Source organism: Juglans microcarpa x Juglans regia, chromosome 6D, assembly GCF_004785595.1.
Source record: "Juglans microcarpa x Juglans regia isolate MS1-56 chromosome 6D, Jm3101_v1.0, whole genome shotgun sequence".
Lineage (NCBI taxonomy): Eukaryota > Viridiplantae > Streptophyta > Magnoliopsida > Fagales > Juglandaceae > Juglans > Juglans microcarpa x Juglans regia.
Window position 1 is genome coordinate 16,998,239 of NC_054604.1, and position 19,676 is coordinate 17,017,914.

A 19,676-nucleotide genomic window follows, 5' to 3' on the forward strand; every position below is an offset into this window, starting at 1 on the left:
GCGACATGTTAGTAGGTGAGATGGGCGTGTGCCCTATTTGTGCCGAACTTCACTTCACTTCACCTTCATCACAAATTTGGCTTCTTCTAGAAGCCTCCATGTATGCTTGCCAAGTGGCAACTGTGTGCTACCCCAAAATGCTCCTTCCCTAGGTTTTCAAATGATGGAATTCTTAAGGAAAGCCAAGGACCTTTCCCTTACCAAGTGGGCACCTCCCCATGCCCAAACCCTAATTAGGGTTTTTCCTATCCCTTGGGCCCTTAGTGGCCGACCCTCACTAGCCCATGATGGGCCTCTCAGCGGGCTTGGGTGCCCTTTTTCTTAAGATGGATAAGGCCCTTACTGCAACTCAAGGTTCCTTTCATGCTATAATTTGGACAATATCTAAGTGGGCTAAGATTAAGATAAAAAAAAATGGCAAGTAAAGACTTCACAAAAGTCTGGGTCGTCACATCGGGACCCCGTGCAACTGAACTGTCACAACGCCGCCTAACCTAGGACAAGGCTGTGACCCTTTACACATTCTTTCCTTATTATTATTATAAGCATTGGTACTATATTATTATGTATTTTTTTTTCTCTACGAAGATGATAAGGGATATGCGTGAACTTGCCATGCATGTACTCTGCATTTCTAGTTTAAAATAAAACATCTGATAGACGATCTGCTCAGTATCTTACATAAAGGACTCTCAGAGTCTAACATTCATTCATCAAACATAACTAGTTCTAAATAAGAGGGGACTCAGTCCCTGCAACACATACAAAAAGGTGTTAAACCATCGTATCTGGGGTTACTATCACCCCACCATAGAAGTTACACCATTACCATTACCCCACTATTGTATTTACATCATACCCAAAAGACATATTGTCTTAAAGTTAATCCAACAAAACATCCCAACGGGCCCATCGTAAAACATAAAAAAAAAACATAAACCATTATCATCAAAAGTCGAACTGACAGGGGAACTCTAAGCATCGGCCCCTCCCTCCTCTGTAGTGCCTGGCTCCACAACCTCTTCGTCCATACCTGGACGTTTAAAACATAAACACAAAGTGAGTCTAATACTCAGTAAGCAGTACACCATGCTGTTAACTTATTAATCACATAATCTTTTATTTTGAAAACATGCATACATAAAGATTTGCTACTTCTTGACAATGCTTTCATGCATAAATAGTTTAAGGAATAACTATACTTTCATACATAAACATTTCTAAGAAATAACTTTACTTTCATGTTTCAATTTCTTTGGCCAGTACACACTATTACGCCCCGTGTGTTGCAATGCTACTTACCTGGCATTGCAATCTGCCTATTCCTTTGGTACCCTTTTCATTCATATAGCCGTTACGTAGCTTTATATATTAACCTTCATTTCATTTTTTTTCCGTTTCTTGTAGTCAACGTTTTCATTATCTTTCCTTAGTCCCAATGCATATGCCTTTCTTGAAAAAGAGCATTTTATGTCATACTACATATAAGTAAGACGTAGCTATTTGAGAGAGAGCATGTATGAAAATCTTATGGTGCATTACCTTATACACATGCACACAATTATAATCAATAGGGTGCTTGACAGGGGCTACCAAGAAAAGCTTTTACATAATATATACATTCACTCTTTCTTTAAAAGAACATTTGAAAAGAGAGAGAGACATTCTTTCATAAGAGAACTTTGTGTAAGGAGCATGATCATAGCTACTTACCCTGATGCTTTACTAGTAGGTTCCTTAAATCTTGAAAACAAACTCCTATTCAATGAAATGGGATAAACACTATTTATTTCACTTTAAGTTTTACTATCTGACACCCCTACACGCTCACTTAAATTCCAAATTGGAATTAAAGTGTTTTTCCATGACCCATTTAGCTACCCACCATACATGACACTAAGCCAAAACATTAATATCCACATTTCGACATTTAAGAAACTCATGAGAGTACATAGCGTGCTTGTTGTCCCCTTTAAGGGCCATCGTTTTCTATATAAGGGATGAGTAGAAATCATAGGTTAGGAATGTGTAGATGGTAGGAATTTATTTAAGAATGGAAGGAAACAAATAAGTGCTACAAATCTGGAAATTTCATTTAGAGAGGGCATTTGATAGTTTTATAACATCATATAGAAGGAAAGTCCAACGAAAGGCCAATGCCCACAAGAGGGTTGATTTTTGTCACTTGTTCTTCAATGGTTTTTCATACTAAAATTTATCTTTGGTTGAACAAAAGGGTGAAACTGAACAAGGGATGAAATGGGCTGGTTTAAGTCCCAAAACAAAACATAGTGCAGAAATTTTGTAGTGCATGGGCAGCTAGCAAGTCTTGATACATTCATGGTCTTAAACATCCCTCATTTAGCCAAAATCTCACTACATAATTAAACAATACTAGAGTTGTAGAAAACTCAAGAAAAACATCACATATTTTCTGAAACATAGCATAAATAAAAGGGTACAACACTTGGGAACTTAAAATTCCTAAAGCAAGCTTACTAGTTTAAATAAAATTCTTAGTGGCTTACTTAGGCCATAAACTTGAGGAAAGTGTGTTTAAAATTATAAACCTCTACTCCCTTAATTTAACACATAGAGGCAAGACTTAACATAATTAAAACATAGCTTAACCCAAGGAAATATACAAAAAAAGGACTACAACAAGGTGCCTTGTAAAACACACGGTTGGAACACCAAAACAGGGCGTAACACACTAGGCATCAGCATACATATATACATATATCAAAGATTAATTATCATCACTTATGACTAACCAAGTTAAATAGAAAATACTATTTTCGAAGGATAGGAGAATATACGGCAAAACAGCTTCAATATACTCGGTTTTGCCAAAAAAACAGAGCATTGATGTTTGTCAACACATAGACAACAACTAAAAATTAAGATCCAAGCTAAAACAACTTAATGGGTCTCCAAAATCAACTAAAACCGAGTGGGTCAAGTTAGGGTTTTTACCTTTGGGTAAATCCTTCCAAAACACGAAAATAGTGAAGAGGAAGGTAGGTTCTGCCTAGCAAAACAGAGGGCGCACGAATCCCTTGGCTGGAAGTTGAAAACCGAAATATCAATAGTCAATAAGAGAAAAACCCACTTGATTAAACCATGACTAAGTTTCGAAATACACAAGGGAGAGGGTTGAGGGTGCTCTTACCTTGCTATTTCCCTCTTGAGGAGAAGGAAAGAGGGATGCTTGGCTTGGGATTGGAAGAGAAGTGGAATGGGAGAGAAGGGGAATGTAGTCGCATGGTGAGGGCTAGAAGAGTTTTCTTCTTTTCCTTGCTCTAGAAGCCGATGGGTGCTAAAGAGAAAGAAGGAATTTATTCCTTCTCTTGTAAGCCGACGTGTAAGGGAAGGAAAAGGGAATTCTATGGCTTATTGAGGAAGCTACGAGTTCAAGGGGTAGAAAAGTCAATGGATTGATCAAAGCTTATCCCATAAGCTAGGGAAATGAATGGTGGATATTAAATGTAGGGAGATATTTCTTTCACCTACCCATCCAATGGTAGAGAAAGCTTGGGTCATTTCATGAATAAATAAAAATTTGGAGGGCTTGAAAGAAAATATTGTAAGGTCTTAAAAATCATACCCTTGAATTATTTAATGACCTACATGAAAATAAAAATACACCCATCTTAAAAATAAAATAAAATAATAAAATAATAAAAGTTTTGATCTCAAAATATTCAACTTAAAGAATTAATAAATGACGTAAGGACCTATGTAGTAGGATTCAGGTATTACATGAACTATCTCCTTAATGCAAAACTTGGACATCTTTTCCATAGAGTCAGTGTTAGTGATCATAAAAAAGTGAGCACTTTTCGTCAATCTATCTACAATAACCCATATAGAATTCTTTCCTGCAGAAATTCTTGGCAATCCAACTACAAAATTCATGGAAACGTCCTCCCATTTCCATTCTAGAATTAGTAATGGTTGTTTCTCTCCTGCTAGCCATTGATGTTCTGCCTTTACCAATTGAGACATAGAACACCTATTAACATAATCAGCCACATCTCATATCATTTTGTTTCACCAAAAGTGTCCTTTAAAGTCCCGATACATCTTGGTACTGCCAGGATGTGCAATGTAAGGCTTGCTATGTACAGCAGGTGTCGTACCTAAGGCTCATGCTCCATCAGAAACATCACAACAGGAGTATGCCTGGGAAAGGATGAAGATGAACCTGTAGGTCATATCATCGGACCTAAAAAATTAGGTATAACGCCATGTAGGAGACCCTTATAAGATGAAAGACAGCGGGTTTGGTCCTAAGGCAAGCTACAAAGGTTTGCATGCCTTGTCCCATCAGTCACTCAGTCTAGACCATTCTTCAAGGACAAAGGGGACATGGACAACTCAGACTAAAGGTCTCTCATTCAAGCAAAACGAAGGTCAAAGAAATGTCAGGAACATATAACCAACAATCTTTCTGTATATAAGACTTTGGACAAATGACAACATCTCACTTTTTAGATCTTACATTATTTATTTCTTCTACTATTCGAAGACTTCGAGAAAGCCAAGAGCTTAGAGTTTTCATCAACGAGGAGACCAATGATTTCCAACACAACCATTAGTATTTAGTTGTTCTCTAGGTAGGTTCACTCCTACGATGATAATAGAAATGTGGGGTAAATGTTTATGGGTATATTCAGGAATTGCATATTCTACTTCTTATCTCTTTCACTCATGAAAGTGCATACTTTTCCCACTATAGCTATTGATTACTTCGATATTGTGATTTCAAGACAATGTGATTTTAAAGTGATGTGCTATCACGGTTGTGACGCCCCCAGCCCCTCGTTTGGGATTGGACGATGATTGACGTGTTGAGACATATAACTCAAGGTTACATACCCCTCATACATGACAGGTAAGATGCAATGCACCTAATAATCTAGTACTATACAGTAAATCGCACCGAAAAAATTTCTTAACTACATAAGACTGGTGGCAATGTAATAACATGGTACTGAAGTGTAAGCATCCCAAAAGTGTTAAACTCAATTAAAGTACTCCAAAATAGGCATTGCTTTCAAAAGTCTCCCAAAACAAGGGACCAACAAAAGTTGATTTCACAAAAACCCAAGTCATTTCTTTTTCTTTTCTACCACTATTTTCATGGTCCCTTCCCAAAATACAATCTTACAAGGCCATCCATATTCGCAGCCTTGTCTTTGATCAAGATTCCCCTAAGCTCCTCAAAGAGCTGTAACACTTCAGTAATGAATTGGTTGACGGCTTCCAACCTATCTAAGGATGGCTCTGATCAGCTCTCATGTCTCTTTGAGGTCGTCTTGACTATCTGGGGAGTTTGTAACACCCCGTATTTTAGTGTATTTTTATTGAAGGATTATTTTTATTAATTCAAAAATTTATTCTCTTGTTTTAAAATTATCGAATATTTTAAATGGTTTATTTTATGATTTTTAAATTGTAAAAATTGATTTGTTATGTTTTCTTAATATTTATTATTGTGATGCATTTAAATTTTTCTTTATTTTAAATTAATTGATTGTTGGATTTAATTATTTTATATTCATTTTATCATTACGTTTAAATTATTTTATTTAATTTACTGTTTTGAAATTATTTTCGTTGGATCATTTTTGTGACCCAAGATATGAGGATTGAACCTCATTTCTTTCCCCTTACTTTTCTTTTTCCCCTTTTTCTTTTCTTTTTCTTTTCTTTTTCTCCATTTCTTTTTCTTCTTTCTATCTCTCCCCGTGCGCGCGCGACCTGCACTCTCCCTCTCCGCCCATTATTTTTCTCTTCCCCAGCCCGCCGCCGTCGTGCCGAGTGGCCGGCACCGCCTAGCCCATCGTCTTCCCCTCCCTCCGGCGACCACTTCCCTTCAGTTACAGCCTCCCTTGTGCCGCTGTTAGCCACCACGAGCTCCTCAAAGCCGCGGCATTCCTTGCGCCGTTGCGTCGCCGCCGCGCCACCTCCGGCCACCATTTTTTCACCACGTCATCATCGACCTCCTAGCAACCCAAAGCACCCATCCTTAGCTCCGATCTGCCACCGGTGAAGCACATCCATCAACATTTTCGTTTTGGACTTTTTGGCCTAAAACCACCCTCTACGCCACCACCCACGGCAAACCACCACCACCACTAGCTTCACCGACATCTCTAAGCCCTACCCTATCAATTTCGGGTCTTAGTTTGTCCCCGTTCAAAAGTGGGTTTTTGAGACCCACGGCCACATGCATTTTGCACTGTTCTGAAGCTGTGTTGCCACTTCTTGCAGCTTCGTGATCGTTCGAAAAATATATTAAAGCGCTGTAAGTATTTTTCCAAAGAACTTTCGTGATTTAAATGTATTTTTGCACTAACTCATTTTATCTGTGAACTGGATGGTTATGCCGGACTGAGTCCGAGGAGTTCGGGGGTTGGATGGATTGTGGACGGAGTTGTTGTGTGTTTGGTTTGCATTGTTGGTTGTTGTTATGGCGTTGTTCATGTATATGGCATATTGCACGCATGATCATGTTTGTAAATGAAACTGGGTTTTCGTTTACATACATTCATGTTCATGTGTTTATTGAAAACTGAATTTTCATGTGTTTATTTGAAAATTAGATTGTCATGTGAACTGATTCTGAGTGCGTTTGAAACGACTGGATTGACTGGTTTGAGAAAAAGGAAAAGAGACTGTAGGGATGGTGGTAAGCAGGGATAGTAGTAGAGTCCAGCCTGCGATTCCCGCCTACGGTGCATGCGGTAGGGATGGTGGTATAGTCCCGCCTGCGGTTCCTGCCTACAGTGTCCGATAAATGGTTGATTTTTGTGTGAATCATTTTCTGGGAAATTGACGGATTATATTTTTGGGCCGAATTGGGATTTTGGCGTGTGTTGGAAAATAATCATTTTCGGAGAAAATGAGACTTTGGGATCTGTTTGTTGGTTGCTTTAATGCGTTTTTATCCCGAGAGTTATTTGGATTATTACTTACCTGTGGTACCATTTTATGGTATCGCAGCTTTTGATGCAGATGTGGATGACGAGCCTTAAGCTTGTCTCCGTTGTAGGAGTGATTTGGGATTGCTCCCGTATATCGAGATTCATTTTATCAATTATTATGTATTTGCCTTTGTAATATAATTTGGGATGACTGTATAATTTTTTTAAAGATGATTTTGTTTTAAATATTTGTATTTACACTTCTAGTACTTAGATGACTTATTTATATTATCCACTGTGATTTTTATTGTACACATTTAGTTGGGATGTGTGACCCGTGTTGTCATCATTCTGACGTCACGATTCCCGTATTTTTGTACGTGAGAGTCGGGGTATCACAGAGTTAGCCTTTTGCGTTTCTCCATGGTCATTCTTTGCAATCCTATAACAATTGCTACCATCCTGGGTGGGGAATAGTAGTGGAAACTACTACAGTGAGATTTCAAAAAATTTCAGTAAGTAAATCAACAACATACAACCGATAACATAAGCATATAAGAGCAAACTATAATGAATGCATCGACACGTATTTTGACATAAAACTTGACTTATGCAATATTGACTTTTTCAAAATAACATGTAACAGAGACCTTTTAACCTTTCCAAGAAAAAGTCTTTTCCATCTTTTAATCTTTGGTTCTTAAACATATAACATATCATTTGAGCTTGAGTTCTTGGTCATTCACATCTCATGTATTGGAGCTCATTGCCTTATTCATTTCTTATAACATATGGTTTGATACCTCACGGCTCCCCTATGCACCGTGTGTTCCTCATTAGTTACCGCATCATCCAACGGCCCACTTGACCGTGGTGACTACGTCATATTCTTTAACATACTTATTATGGTAGTTCGCATATTTTGCCTTCACTTTATGGCACCGACTAGCTTTAGGTGCAACCCTGCTTCGACATTCTTTCCACAATGATCCATTCGAGGCCCGTCAACTGTACTTCATCAACCCAAGGGTTTTTACTCTATTCTAAACACTCTAGAGTGGACAGAGGAGTTCCTCAAGAGCAGTCCCCCATCCTAGCATTTGGGATCATGACAAAACATTTACTAACTCTTTTCTTGAAAATAGTGCACAAACCCAATGCATGTGACATGGACTTATGATGCTTTGTTCCTTTCATGGATCATGTTTCAGCTTGAAAATATTAGAACATGCAAATACTTGATTTACACATACGAACAATGGCATTCAACAATTGACAAAGGGTAAAACAAATTCACAACATCATTCACTATGCTTGGCTAAAACATATAGTAATTGAAAGCATGATTTTACAAAAGTAACATGGACTTATAACATCTAACATGTTCGGTATAACCTCATCAAGCAGAATGGCGACATAATCATATATATCCAAATACAAGGTATGGTATTACAAGAGATTTCATTCAACCAACGATCAACATGGCAACACATATTTAGGTAAAACCGAGTATATAACATGATAAGAGATTTCATCCATTCAAATAACAAGCAAATGCAAGTTCACACGTCATATACACATATTATCCAAGAGTAGGTTGAAGGTCTACTGACAAAAAATCCAACGATTGCAAATAGCAAGCTGAAAATGCATATTGAAAATCATTAGACATGGACATTTGAAAACCCTAATCTCATTGGTGAGTGTGTGTCTTGTATATGGCTTATGAAACTCATTCCCACGGCAAGATGGGCTCCTTAGCACTCGGACTTCACTCTCGAATCCAAAACTTTATGAAGAAAGAAACCCTAGCTTAACTAAGAATGGTGGACATGGCTCTCCTTCCTTTTCAAAGTCTCATATCCACTTGCTTAATGCAAATGGTGATTCGAGTCTCTCTCCCCCTCTTGAGGAGAAACCCTAGCCTTCCCAAGGGTGTGTGTGTGTGTGTGTGCACGTGTAGACGTGAAAGAATCTATGAATCTGAATCCACATTCTTGTTCCTCTTTGGGTGTGCGTGGAATGAGTGAATGATCCTTACCTCGCGTGCTCTTCCCCTTTGGATGGTGTTGCTACCCCTTTGTGTACTTGAAATGGTGGTTGGAAGAAGAATGTAAGTGCGTGTGTGGATGGAGAAAAAATAGTGAGAAGGTAAGAGAAAATGGTGTAGCCGTTTGACACAAGAGAAAACCATAAAACGAAAGGACTTCCCCTTTTCGGCTTCTCCCTTCCTAAAGGCATTTCCTCCCTCTTTGAAAAGCCAAAGTCATGGTGCATGGATGCCACCTAGCATCTTGGCCGAGTATCTCTTCACGTTCCTCATGATAGGATTGTGTTAGGAAACCAAAGGTCTTTTGGACAAGTGGCGTGTGGCTCCCATGAACTTAGAATCTTTTAATGCATTGAACAAAGTTTTTAATAAAGAAGCCTCATGGGTGCCGAAACATTTTCTTGTGAGTATGGGTGATCTTTTCATGAACTCAATCCCATACCTAAAAGGGTGAAATAACAACATTCATGTTCAAACCACAAAGAACAACCCGAAACTCTAGCATGACTTCTTACTCCATTTCTTTTTCCACATTATACACACATTCCATAAACCATTTCAATCATGCTTTAAAACAATCATATCAAGAGATATTCATAGCACATAGAAGAACAACAATATCATAAGTGACCATACAAAACCGAAACAACCAACAAGTTCATAAGCCATATGCATAAAATATCCAAGTACAAGTTAGAGGTGTACTTACAAAAATTCGAAATGTGTTTATAACAAGCAAGCTGAAAATAACATGTAATACTAGTTAGGATAATTGTTCAAGAAAAACCCTAACCCATTGTTCAAATGTAGTGCTCCTTACACCTTTTTCTTTCCAAGAAAACTCCAAGTTCTCGGACCCTTCCCTCTTGAATCTGAAACTTATCTTCAATAAAAACCTTAGCTACAAATCACTAGTACCGTGACCCTCTTACCTCAAAACACCATGCTTTAAGGCTTAAAAACAAGTAGGGTTACATTTATATTTCTTGAAGAAAACCCTAATCTAACAATGTGAGGGTAGGCGTGGTTCATGTGGAAGAACCTTTCAAAACACAAGCTAACTCCATCTAGCCCAAGTGTGTGGATGTTAGAGCATAAGTTCTAGATAAATTATGCTTAAGCTGAAACTTCCCTTCTTTCATGAAGCCATGCGTGTGGTATGTGTAAAGCAAGGAAAAGTTATCTTCTTACCTCCTTAATTCCTCTTCTTGAAAGTATCCTCACTATCCTTAAGAGAATGTTTGTGTGAGAAATGATAGAAACTTGGAAGGAAAAATAATGTAGTGACCGAAATCCTCAAGAGAAAACATAAAATGGCCAAACATTCTAGGGTTTCTAGTTTTTCCTCTTTTATAGACATTCAAAGGCTTCTTCCATAAACCAAGCTCATGCATGGATGCCAAGTGGCGTGTAACCCTATCATCATTTTCTTCTAGCTCATCATTAGATTGAGTTTGAAACCCTAAGACACCTCCTTGCATGTGGCATCCTCTTCCTCCAAGCCGAAACTCACTTCCTCTTTTGTCCTTTCTTTTCATGTCTTTGTCCAATGTACCTTATGGCTAAACGGTCTTTTACTAAACTCAAATCTCCCTTCATCTCTTAGAAGTGTGCATGTGTGTCAAGTGGCATGTGAAGGATGTGTACATATACATGGGCTGCCGAATCCTACACTTCCTTAGGAGATCTTTTTTTTCACCATACGTTTGGACAAACATGTGATTGATCCCTTTTTGGTACAAAGAACTTTGTCTTTGCCGTCCACCTCAAGGGGTTTCTTACGCAAAACAATCTTCTAGAAGCCCTTAGGCGTGTAGCCTTCTTTCAACCTTGATCTTGCTCTTTTCCAATAAAAACTTTTTACTTACCTCTTATGCATATATGACACATGGCAAAAAGCTTCTTCCCTTTCTCCTTGTTGCCGTCCATGGCCTCTTGGCCTTCCCTAGGTTCCACTTTTCCTTAACCTCGTCATTTCCTTCTAGAACCTCTTTCCTATAATAACATGTGTCAAAAAGTTTTCTCCCACAAACAAAAATCTTCATGCATGCGTGACACATGGCAAAAATTAGTAGATCTTCCTATGGTAGGCGTGTAAGCCCAACCCTAGCTTCTTCTTACCTCTCTTCGCTTATTTCTATCTAGATTTATCAAGTCCTATATATAGCCTTATTGGATGACAAATATCATACATAAACCTCAAATTGGGCATGAGCTTTAATTTCATCGGGCTTCAAAAACCTTAATTTTCTACGAGGGCCGAAACTCGCATGGGCTTAAAAGAAAAAAAAATTACACAAAAGCCTAGAAAGCCTTGGTCGTCACACCACACATCAATATATGTAATTTGTCATTTTTATTCTTCTATTTAAATACACGTATTTACATATTAATTAAATGGTGTAGCACCACACACTCCTTTTAAAAATGAGTGAAGTCCACTATTAAAAATTTAATTTTTCAATTTAGATTTCATTTTACTCTTTTTTTAAAATGAGTATGCGAGATTTACGCACTCTATAACTATAAATATAATTTATCATCATCTACAAAGTAGATAAAACGTTTTATGTAGAAATAAACCAATTTGGAGAGTTCAGTTCCAATCAGTATTGAACCTATTAAATCGTTATCACCAACTCTAGAGATGTGACTTAAGTCTCGTTTGAATTCAAAAAGTATTTATTTTCATCTCATCTCATTATAATAATTTTTTTAAATTTTCACACAAAATTTAATAAAAAATTCAATTTTGTCAAGCTCTTAAATAATAATAATATTAAAAAATAATATTCTAACAATATTTTTTTAACTTTAATTTTTTATTCAAAATTATCTCATCTTATATCCAAACCAGCCTCATCAATTTGAAACTCTCTCGAATCTAAAACTCTAGAACAGTGAGAATATTTGAGAAATGTTAAGAATGTTTGTAAATAATAGTGAAAAAGTAATAATAAAATATTAAATAATAATAAAAAATAAGTAAAAAATAATGAATAATAAAAAAAATTAGATGAAAAATAATAATAAAATAAAAAATAATAACGAGAGTGTTTGAAAGTACTTGAGGTAATGGTCGACAAACAAGGCTGCATCTCATCCCAAAACCTATATATAGAATCCAAGAAACATCGTTTACTCTCCCAAATCTAGAACCCCTCGGCAGTATTAGAAGGAAGAAAAAGCAAGAAAAAAAATGGCTGCTTTACACGATATTCCTTCATCTAAGAGGTGGCTTCCTCTTGAAGCTAACCCTGATGTTATGAACCAGGTATTTTTGTTTATTTTTTTTTTTTTTATTTTTTTTTTTTTCTTGTTGGCTCTGTTTGAATACAAAGAACAAAGTTGGAACAGAATAAGAAAGTAGTATTGAACCACTGACGCACTCAACCCGTAGCCTAAGATCTGCAACTTTTTTTTTTCTTTTTTTTTTGGCTAGACGTTCCTGGATCCGAAAGGAGACTTCGGGGTTGTTCTGAAAATTTGGTGCGGAAAAGTGAAGTGAATATATTGTTTCTTCTTGTCTATGGATTTAAGCATTAAGGGCTATTTATGAGAGAAATTTGTTAAAATTTTTTGTTTGGGAAATTAGAGCATTAAGAAAGAGTAAATCAAACTGAAACAACGGAAAATTGAAAGTAAAAAGAAAGTGGAGAAGAAATTGGGTTGAACTGATGACACAGTTACTATATTGGAAGTTAGATTTGCATTTTTCTGTTAAAATATTATAGCTGTATACATGTTACTTTTTTCCATTTTTCTTTCGATAACCATCTAGAGGGCTTCTGATTTGCAGAAAACTGCGGTTCAAGTTTGCTCTCGACGCTAAATTCCCTTCTTTGTTATCTCTGGTCATTCAACGTTGGTTTATTTTAGAAAGCTTTTTAGAAAATTTAATTGCAATTTTAGATGTATAAAAAAAATGACCGAAGGCTATTTTCACGATTAAAGACAACATGATGCTTTCTCAATCTAAATGGCCGCCATTTTTACTGTTGCTTCCACAAGCTCCATTGCACCGTTAGTTAATTGATTTTCTGTAATGGTGGGCCAGTGGCCGTCATGGTTTGTGCCATTGTCCCTCTTGGGAATAATGCATCTTAATTCACAAGGTTCACTTGTCTCTCTCTTGTACACTACTTCCTGTGTATTTGGGCTATGTCTAATTACATTTTTTTAATAAATTTCTTACTTATCAAAACAAAAAAATTCACAAGGCTTACTTAATTATGAAAAGCTTTGCTCGAGTTTATGTGAAGGCTTTTCAGGTTGCACTCTTTCATTTTTTTTTTTTCATTTTGCAGTTCCTTTGGGGTCTTGGTCTTCCAGAGGATGAGACGGAGTGCTTTGATGTTTATGGCTTGGATCCAGAACTCTTGGAAATGGTTCCAAAGCCTGTACTTGCAGTTCTGTTTCTTTATCCTATAACATCGCAGGTGTTTCTCTTAACAATTTGCTTCTTTCTAACTTTGAAAGTAATTACCATGAGGTTACTGAGGATATATTTGTCTGCTTATTTGCTGAGAGTTCCAATTTTCCTCAGAGTGAAGAAGAGAGAATTCTGCAGGCAAATGAAAAGAAGGTGAGGCAATGGGTTTATGATCATATGCTATCCATAGAATATTTGCATTGCTGAACGTGATTTTCCTGGTCTCATAAGATCTTGTTATATTTTAGTTACATTTCTCTCCATCAATTCTGTAACTTGTAAATTATTTGCAATTTCTGGCCTTTTTTAAAAATATTTTATTATCACAATTCGTACATAGGGGTGAAAACTGACGTTGTCGGTGCGGTTTCGGTCCAAACCCGACGCCGCAGCAACGGATTTCTCAAAGGTTTAGAACCGGCCAATTAAGGGGGAGCAAACCGGCAGTCCCGGTGTTGACATGATTCCGGTCGTTTCTTTGGTTACCCGTGGGTGGCGCTGTGAAGGAGGAGGAGAGTGGAGGGCATTGGGGCTGCATATGACTGTGTGAGAAAGGAGAGAAATTCGGAAGAAAGAATAAGAATTGGGAAGAAGAAGAGGGAGGGGAGGGTGGGCTTATTAAACCCTAGTTGATGCCATTTTAGGTCTAAAACGATGCCGTTCCACTCACTTATGTGAAACGACATCGTTTTATATACGTATAATATAAAATATATATATATATATATAATTGGCCGGTTTGGCGGTTTGAACCAGGTTCGAACTGGGACCGAACCAACTGATGTTGGTTTTCATATTTTTTTGCCACTGGCCAACCGGTTCTCTACCGGTTTCATCTGGTTTGTGTCGGTGACAGCCAATGTGATCGGTTTTTGTACAGCCGTACTTGGTCGTGTGTTTTTACTCTTGGGTAGACCAATCAGAACTGACTAAAGATTGTTATCATCCATGAATGACTTTAACTTGTTAGAAGACCGTATTGTTGAATTCCCATTCATAGTTCATGGCCTATTATAATTTTGAAATTTCATTTTTGAATTAGGACATTTAAAACAATTCTGGTTGCAGGAAACTAGCAGTAAAGTGTATTTTATGAAACAAACTGTGGGTAATGCTTGTGGAACAATTGGACTTCTTCATGCTGTTGGGAACATCACATCCAAGATTAAGCTTCGTAAGTTCGTCACATTTATTTTTCAAGAAATTACCATGGTTCCTTTCTTCTCTTTTATTTTCCCTCTCTTTCTAATGATCATTTTCTTAGCTTCTCAAGCTGCTGCTTTTCCTGAGAAAATAACTGTCAAACCCTTTCGGTGTAAAACAAATAGGCTCTCCAGTTGAAATCTAGGCATGAAATGTTATGGTCGTACAGTTTGAGAAAGTCTCTTGAACCAATAATAATTGAGATGAAATAAATGGGGAAAACAAGCTGAAAGAGCAAGCAACCTTCCCATTGTCCAAAATAAAAGAGAAAAATGAAAGAAAACTAGAGAAAAAAAAAGTGGCGAGTTAATTTCAGCTAGGCACTGGCTCCTGCTGCAGAGTTATTGCTAGTCCCAACTGCTTATGCTAACCTTTTTCTTGAGTACATTCTTACATGAAAGCCAAGAGTTGCAATCGAAATGCTTTTTCCTTCTTTTGGTACTTGCTTTATATTTTTAATTAAAATTGTTAATACTTCCACATTTTCTGTGCTTGCTTATTTTGTCTCATTAATTTCAGTCGAGGGATCATTCATGGATAGATTTTTTAAAACCACTGCAACAATGGATCCGTTGGAGGTTTTGTTTCTACTCTCTCCCCCATTGAGATGAAATAAATGGGGAAAACAAGCTGAAAGAGCAAGCAACCTTCCCATTGTCCAAAATAAAAGAGAAAAATGAAAGAAAACTAGAGAAAAAAAAAGTGGCGAGTTAATTTCAGCTAGGCACTGGCTCCTGCTGCAGAGTTATTGCTAGTCCCAACTGCTTATGCTAACCTTTTTCTTGAGTACATTCTTACATGAAAGCCAAGAGTTGCAATCGAAATGCTTTTTCCTTCTTTTGGTACTTGCTTTATATTTTTAATTAAAATTGTTAATACTTCCACATTTTCTGTGCTTGCTTATTTTGTCTCATTAATTTCAGTCGAGGGATCATTCATGGATAGATTTTTTAAAACCACTGCAACAATGGATCCGTTGGAGGTTTAACCTGTCATTTTTATTATATGTTTCTGTGTACTTGTGTAGCGTGCAGCATTTCTAGAGAATGACACAGAAATGGAAGTTGCGCATTCAGTAGCTGCTACTGCTGGTGAAACAGAGGTGAGTTTTTTTCATTTTTTCTCTTCCTTGTTGATCCCCAAGGCCTGGCTGGAAGGGGTTTAAAGATTTCATGTCAGGATATAAAGGAATCATTTTTCCTGATAAAATTTTGCATCATTTAAAGAGCTAGATTTTAGGGTAATAGAGTTATGAGTTGAAAGTAAATTGAGACGTATCAGAAAATGAGAAAGCAACTGGTAATCTGGAAAAGTAGGCTTGGAGAATAATTTGTGATATTCCAAGTTATCCTTAAGATATTGAACATTAGAATGAACTAATATTAGACTGAATGGAATGGATGTGGATAGAACAGTTTAATTCTTAAAATGTTTCACGGTCCTTTTCTTTGGCCGCCATAATGAGGACATGATAGGCTCGGGGCCCCATGGAACAAGTTAGGAAAGCAATGCCCAGGAATTTAGGGTGCGCTGGGAGTTGGGAACTGGAGAATGCTAGGGTAGGAATTGGAGTGCTTGGTTTCTCTCTGCATATATGTCTTGTGCTGGATGAGGCATGCCAGATGAGGAAACTGGTCAAACAAGGGCTCCAAGGGTTTCCAACTGAAGCCTAGATTGGCCCCATTTCGATTTAGAAAGTGTATCATCTCATCTCATCATTACAACTTTCTCAAATCCTCACAAAAAATATAATAAACAATTCAACTTTTTCAAATCTCAAAACAATAATAATATTGAAAAATAATATTCTAACAATATTTTATTTAACTTTCATCTTTCATCTAAAACTATCCCATCTCTTCTCTGAATCCAAACCAGCCGAGTCTCAAGGAAATTGCTAACTGTTAAAAAAAGAAATCTGTGCATCTCTTCATTCACTATATATGTATACTTTATTTGTATTGTTTGTGCTACTCCACTCACCCAGAATTTTAACAGGCTTCAGTTAATGTGGACACTCATTTCATCTGCTTTGCATGTGTTGATGGTACTTTCTTATGACTCTTTCTCTCTCTCTCTCTCTCAAGACAGAAAAAATGGGGGGGTTGAATATGCTTTCTACTTTCAGATTTCCGGAGATGCTTTTGAAATTTTTATTTTTATTTTCTTATGTTTCTTTATAAATGAATGATGTAGATGAACTTTTTGAGCTTGATGGAAGAAAATCTAGACCAATATCTCATGGCCCATCCTCACCTAGCAGTTTGTTGCAGGTAAATATTGTTATTGTTAACCACTAACTATGCTCCATAAACTTAATCCTTTTAAGTGTATTTGGTTGCCAAGAAAAGATTGAAAGATATATATTTGGTTATAAAAATTTTGAGAATGTTTGAGAATTTCTTGAGATGTATTATTTGTTGGATTTTGGAAAATGAGAGAAAATCTTGAATAAAAGTTTTTTGAAAATAAGTTTTGTACTGGGGTTTTGTGAAAGTGGATAGATAGAGTTGGAAAGATGTTTGAGTATAATTTTTTAAGAGTAGTTTTTTTTTTTTTTTTTTCTTTTTTGGTATTTGTAATAGTGGTTTTGATCTTTGTGTTTGGGTAAAATGATTAGATGAAAAATTGAAATATTGTATTTTCCTTTTAGCTTTGAAGATGTTTGGTTTGGAATTTATTGAAAACCAAAATAAAACTTTGAAGAATTTTGGGTAACCAAACATGGCCGTTTCAGTTTTTAAATCAGATGAAAAACAAGTCATTGATTCAATTTTAGCTATGTGATACTTTACCTTATAAAAAAAAAAAGGCTATGTTTTCACCATCATCATCTCTCTCTCTCTCTCTCTCTGTGTTGTGCTGTAAAAATTGTCAAAATTTCCTTACTCAATCGAAACATCTTTTCACCAAAACTATCTCAAAAATAATTTTCATCAAACTCTCACCACGATTTTCATTAAAAAAAGATGAAACAACTTTCACAAATTTCAATGGATCCCACCACTATTTCAAGAAGAACCTATAAAAACATCTTTAAAAAACTTTTTCAACCCAAACATATGTTTAATGGATCATATTACTTTTAATAAATCCCATCTTTACAAGTTTTCTCAAAAGTTTCAAAAATATTCAAGAACTTAAAGCAAACCCACTGCAAATAACTAAAAAAGAAAATTCCTGGGTTGAACTTATTTTTATTTGACCTAACTCATTACATTATACATAAATTTTTCCAACTAGAATGTAAAGACCACAATCTATCTATTTATATGTGTGTGTGTGTGTGTGTGTGTAAAATAAATAACTTCATCTAAAAAGAATTATGATGCTTGTTTAAGTTTATTAATATTTATTTTATGTTCTATAATGTATTCATTTAAATATAATTTTAAATATCTGATTCATAACAGGATGCAGCTAAAGTCATACAGGACATGATCCGAAAAAATCCTGACTCACACAATTTCAATGTTATTGCCATTTCGAAGAAAGCTGGAGGTTCATCTTAAGGTTGGCAGTTTGAACTCACGCGAGCCACAAAGCATGGTCGAAATGTTGACAATATGTCACCCTCACTACAGTTCTCTATTTGTGTGCAGATGTACAAGAAACCTGCCATGAGCTCATGGTTCTGTTGCCATGGAGCAGGCAAATCCATCCAGTGGAGATTTTAGTAAAGACTAATTTTGTATTAGACCAAAGCCTGTATGATTTATGCTTGCAGAGGAAATTTAGTTATAATGGTACTGATCCGGGATTTTTAAAGAATGTGTGGTGGATCAATTAGAATTGCCATGCTAAACATGTTCATTCCAGTTCCGTTGCCGAGAGAATTTGGAAACTGAGTTAATTTCATGTGGTGCAATCTATCTCACGTGTTATCGTAATTCCTTTGGTGCAGTTATTTGATTGTCTGATTATTGTTTCATCAGAGACTAGGAGGAGAACCGACTGTTGTGGGGCAGTGGATTCTGTTCTCGATTTTGTTGCCCTAAAAAGGCCCATTTTCACTGTAACAGTTCGCTAGAAATTCAATGGTAAAGTTTCTAGAAGCTTTAGGAATCTCGTCAAAATTTCGTAAGTTTTCACGAATCGACCAATCACGTAGGTTTTAGTTTGTTAGTTATCACTCATTATTGTGCTATAATCGCGATTTTATTTATTTGAGATAGTTATAAATATCAGAATGTGCTATGTTCTACGCCATTAGACTCATAGGAATATTTAGGATTTTATTGCACAATAATTTCATTTTCAATTTTCAGACTAAATTCTTGTTAGAAAATGCGTTCTATTTCTTTCGAGGCCTTCGGAGTTGAATTTTGATAAACGAATTGTATAGTTGGGTTAGTGTGTATGTTTAGGGCTTTGTAGTGCAAAATTTATTTTCATTTTTCCCAGAGTGAATAGCAACCTTGATAATAGTACCAGTGTAGAGTTTTCAAAATCATAGTATGTAATGTCCAAATTAGGTTAGAAAAGTTTTATTTGGACACTTGGCAAGATCTTAGCCACAATTGGTGAATAGTATTGGACACTTGACACCAAGAACCATGAGATATAAATGTGAAGGAAATCAAGATGTGAGATCATGCCACCTAAGCAAAATACTATTCCATCCAATCATCTATTTTGTCCCAAACCAAAGAAGGTTTCAATTCTAGTGAAACTCTAAATAGTTGGAATTCAATTGAAACCGTAAAAGTTTGGTTGAAACCGAAACTCTAAACGGTTTTCTCAAATCCTAAAGTTGTCCTTCAAACCCTATTTGATCCGATTTTTAGCATTATATTTAATCACTTGATTAAATTACTTCCACATACTATTAATTCATCAAACTCATGTTATGACATCTTTATCCAACCCTTTAAACCTTGAAAATTTGATTCGAACAAGAATTAGATTTGAACTTGATAGCATCTTAAACCCTCTTTAAAACCCCAAATTGAAGCTCACTTATTTAAGGCCCATGAATTTTGGCCACCTTGGCAAAGCTTATTGAGGAAGTTTGCATCCACCCATGGCAGCCGAGCTCTGCTCATAACAACCCCAAACA

At 36.3% G+C, this 19,676-nt stretch overlaps 1 protein-coding gene and 1 long non-coding RNA gene across 4 annotated transcripts; one reads left to right on the forward strand and one right to left on the reverse strand.

The window, feature by feature from the left end:
- Window positions 1-709: 709 nt before the first annotated feature.
- Window positions 710-1,750, reverse strand: LOC121235632. Its single transcript, XR_005934577.1, has 2 exons — window positions 1,714-1,750; window positions 710-1,033 (listed from the first exon to the last, which is right to left on the reverse strand). It is a non-coding gene; the product is annotated as an uncharacterized LOC121235632 (long non-coding RNA).
- A 10,349-nt stretch (window positions 1,751-12,099) lies between these two features.
- Window positions 12,100-18,505, forward strand: LOC121236106 (ubiquitin carboxyl-terminal hydrolase 3-like). Of its 3 annotated transcripts, XM_041132606.1 has the most exons (11): window positions 12,100-12,256; window positions 13,290-13,421; window positions 13,529-13,567; window positions 14,483-14,588; window positions 15,137-15,195; window positions 15,645-15,719; window positions 16,616-16,664; window positions 16,814-16,890; window positions 18,031-18,130; window positions 18,220-18,254; window positions 18,410-18,505. In XM_041132606.1, the coding sequence occupies exons 1-9, from the start codon at window positions 12,182-12,184 to the stop codon at window positions 18,127-18,129; spliced, it is 711 nt and encodes a 236-aa protein (XP_040988540.1). In that variant the 5' UTR covers window positions 12,100-12,181; the 3' UTR covers window position 18,130; window positions 18,220-18,254; window positions 18,410-18,505. The 3 variants fall into 3 exon arrangements, with proteins under 3 accessions (XP_040988540.1, XP_040988539.1, XP_040988541.1); XM_041132605.1 differs by lacking the exons at window positions 15,137-15,195; window positions 18,410-18,505 and adding an exon at window positions 15,541-15,599 and having other exon boundaries at window positions 18,031-18,257; XM_041132607.1 differs by lacking the exon at window positions 18,410-18,505 and having other exon boundaries at window positions 13,290-13,391; window positions 18,031-18,223.
- Window positions 18,506-19,676: the final 1,171 nt, after the last annotated feature.

Excerpts from the sequence above, each read along its gene's own strand:
- LOC121236106 (XM_041132606.1), top strand. The coding sequence starts at position 12,182 with ATGGCTGCTTTACACGATATTCCTTCATCTAAGAGGTGGCTTCCTCTT. Across the intron at positions 15,720-16,615 it reads CTACTGCTGGTGAAACAGAG|GCTTCAGTTAATGTGGACAC; the intron begins GTGAGTTTTTTT and ends GAATTTTAACAG. Across the intron at positions 16,891-18,030 it reads CACCTAGCAGTTTGTTGCAG|GATGCAGCTAAAGTCATACA; the intron begins GTAAATATTGTT and ends GATTCATAACAG.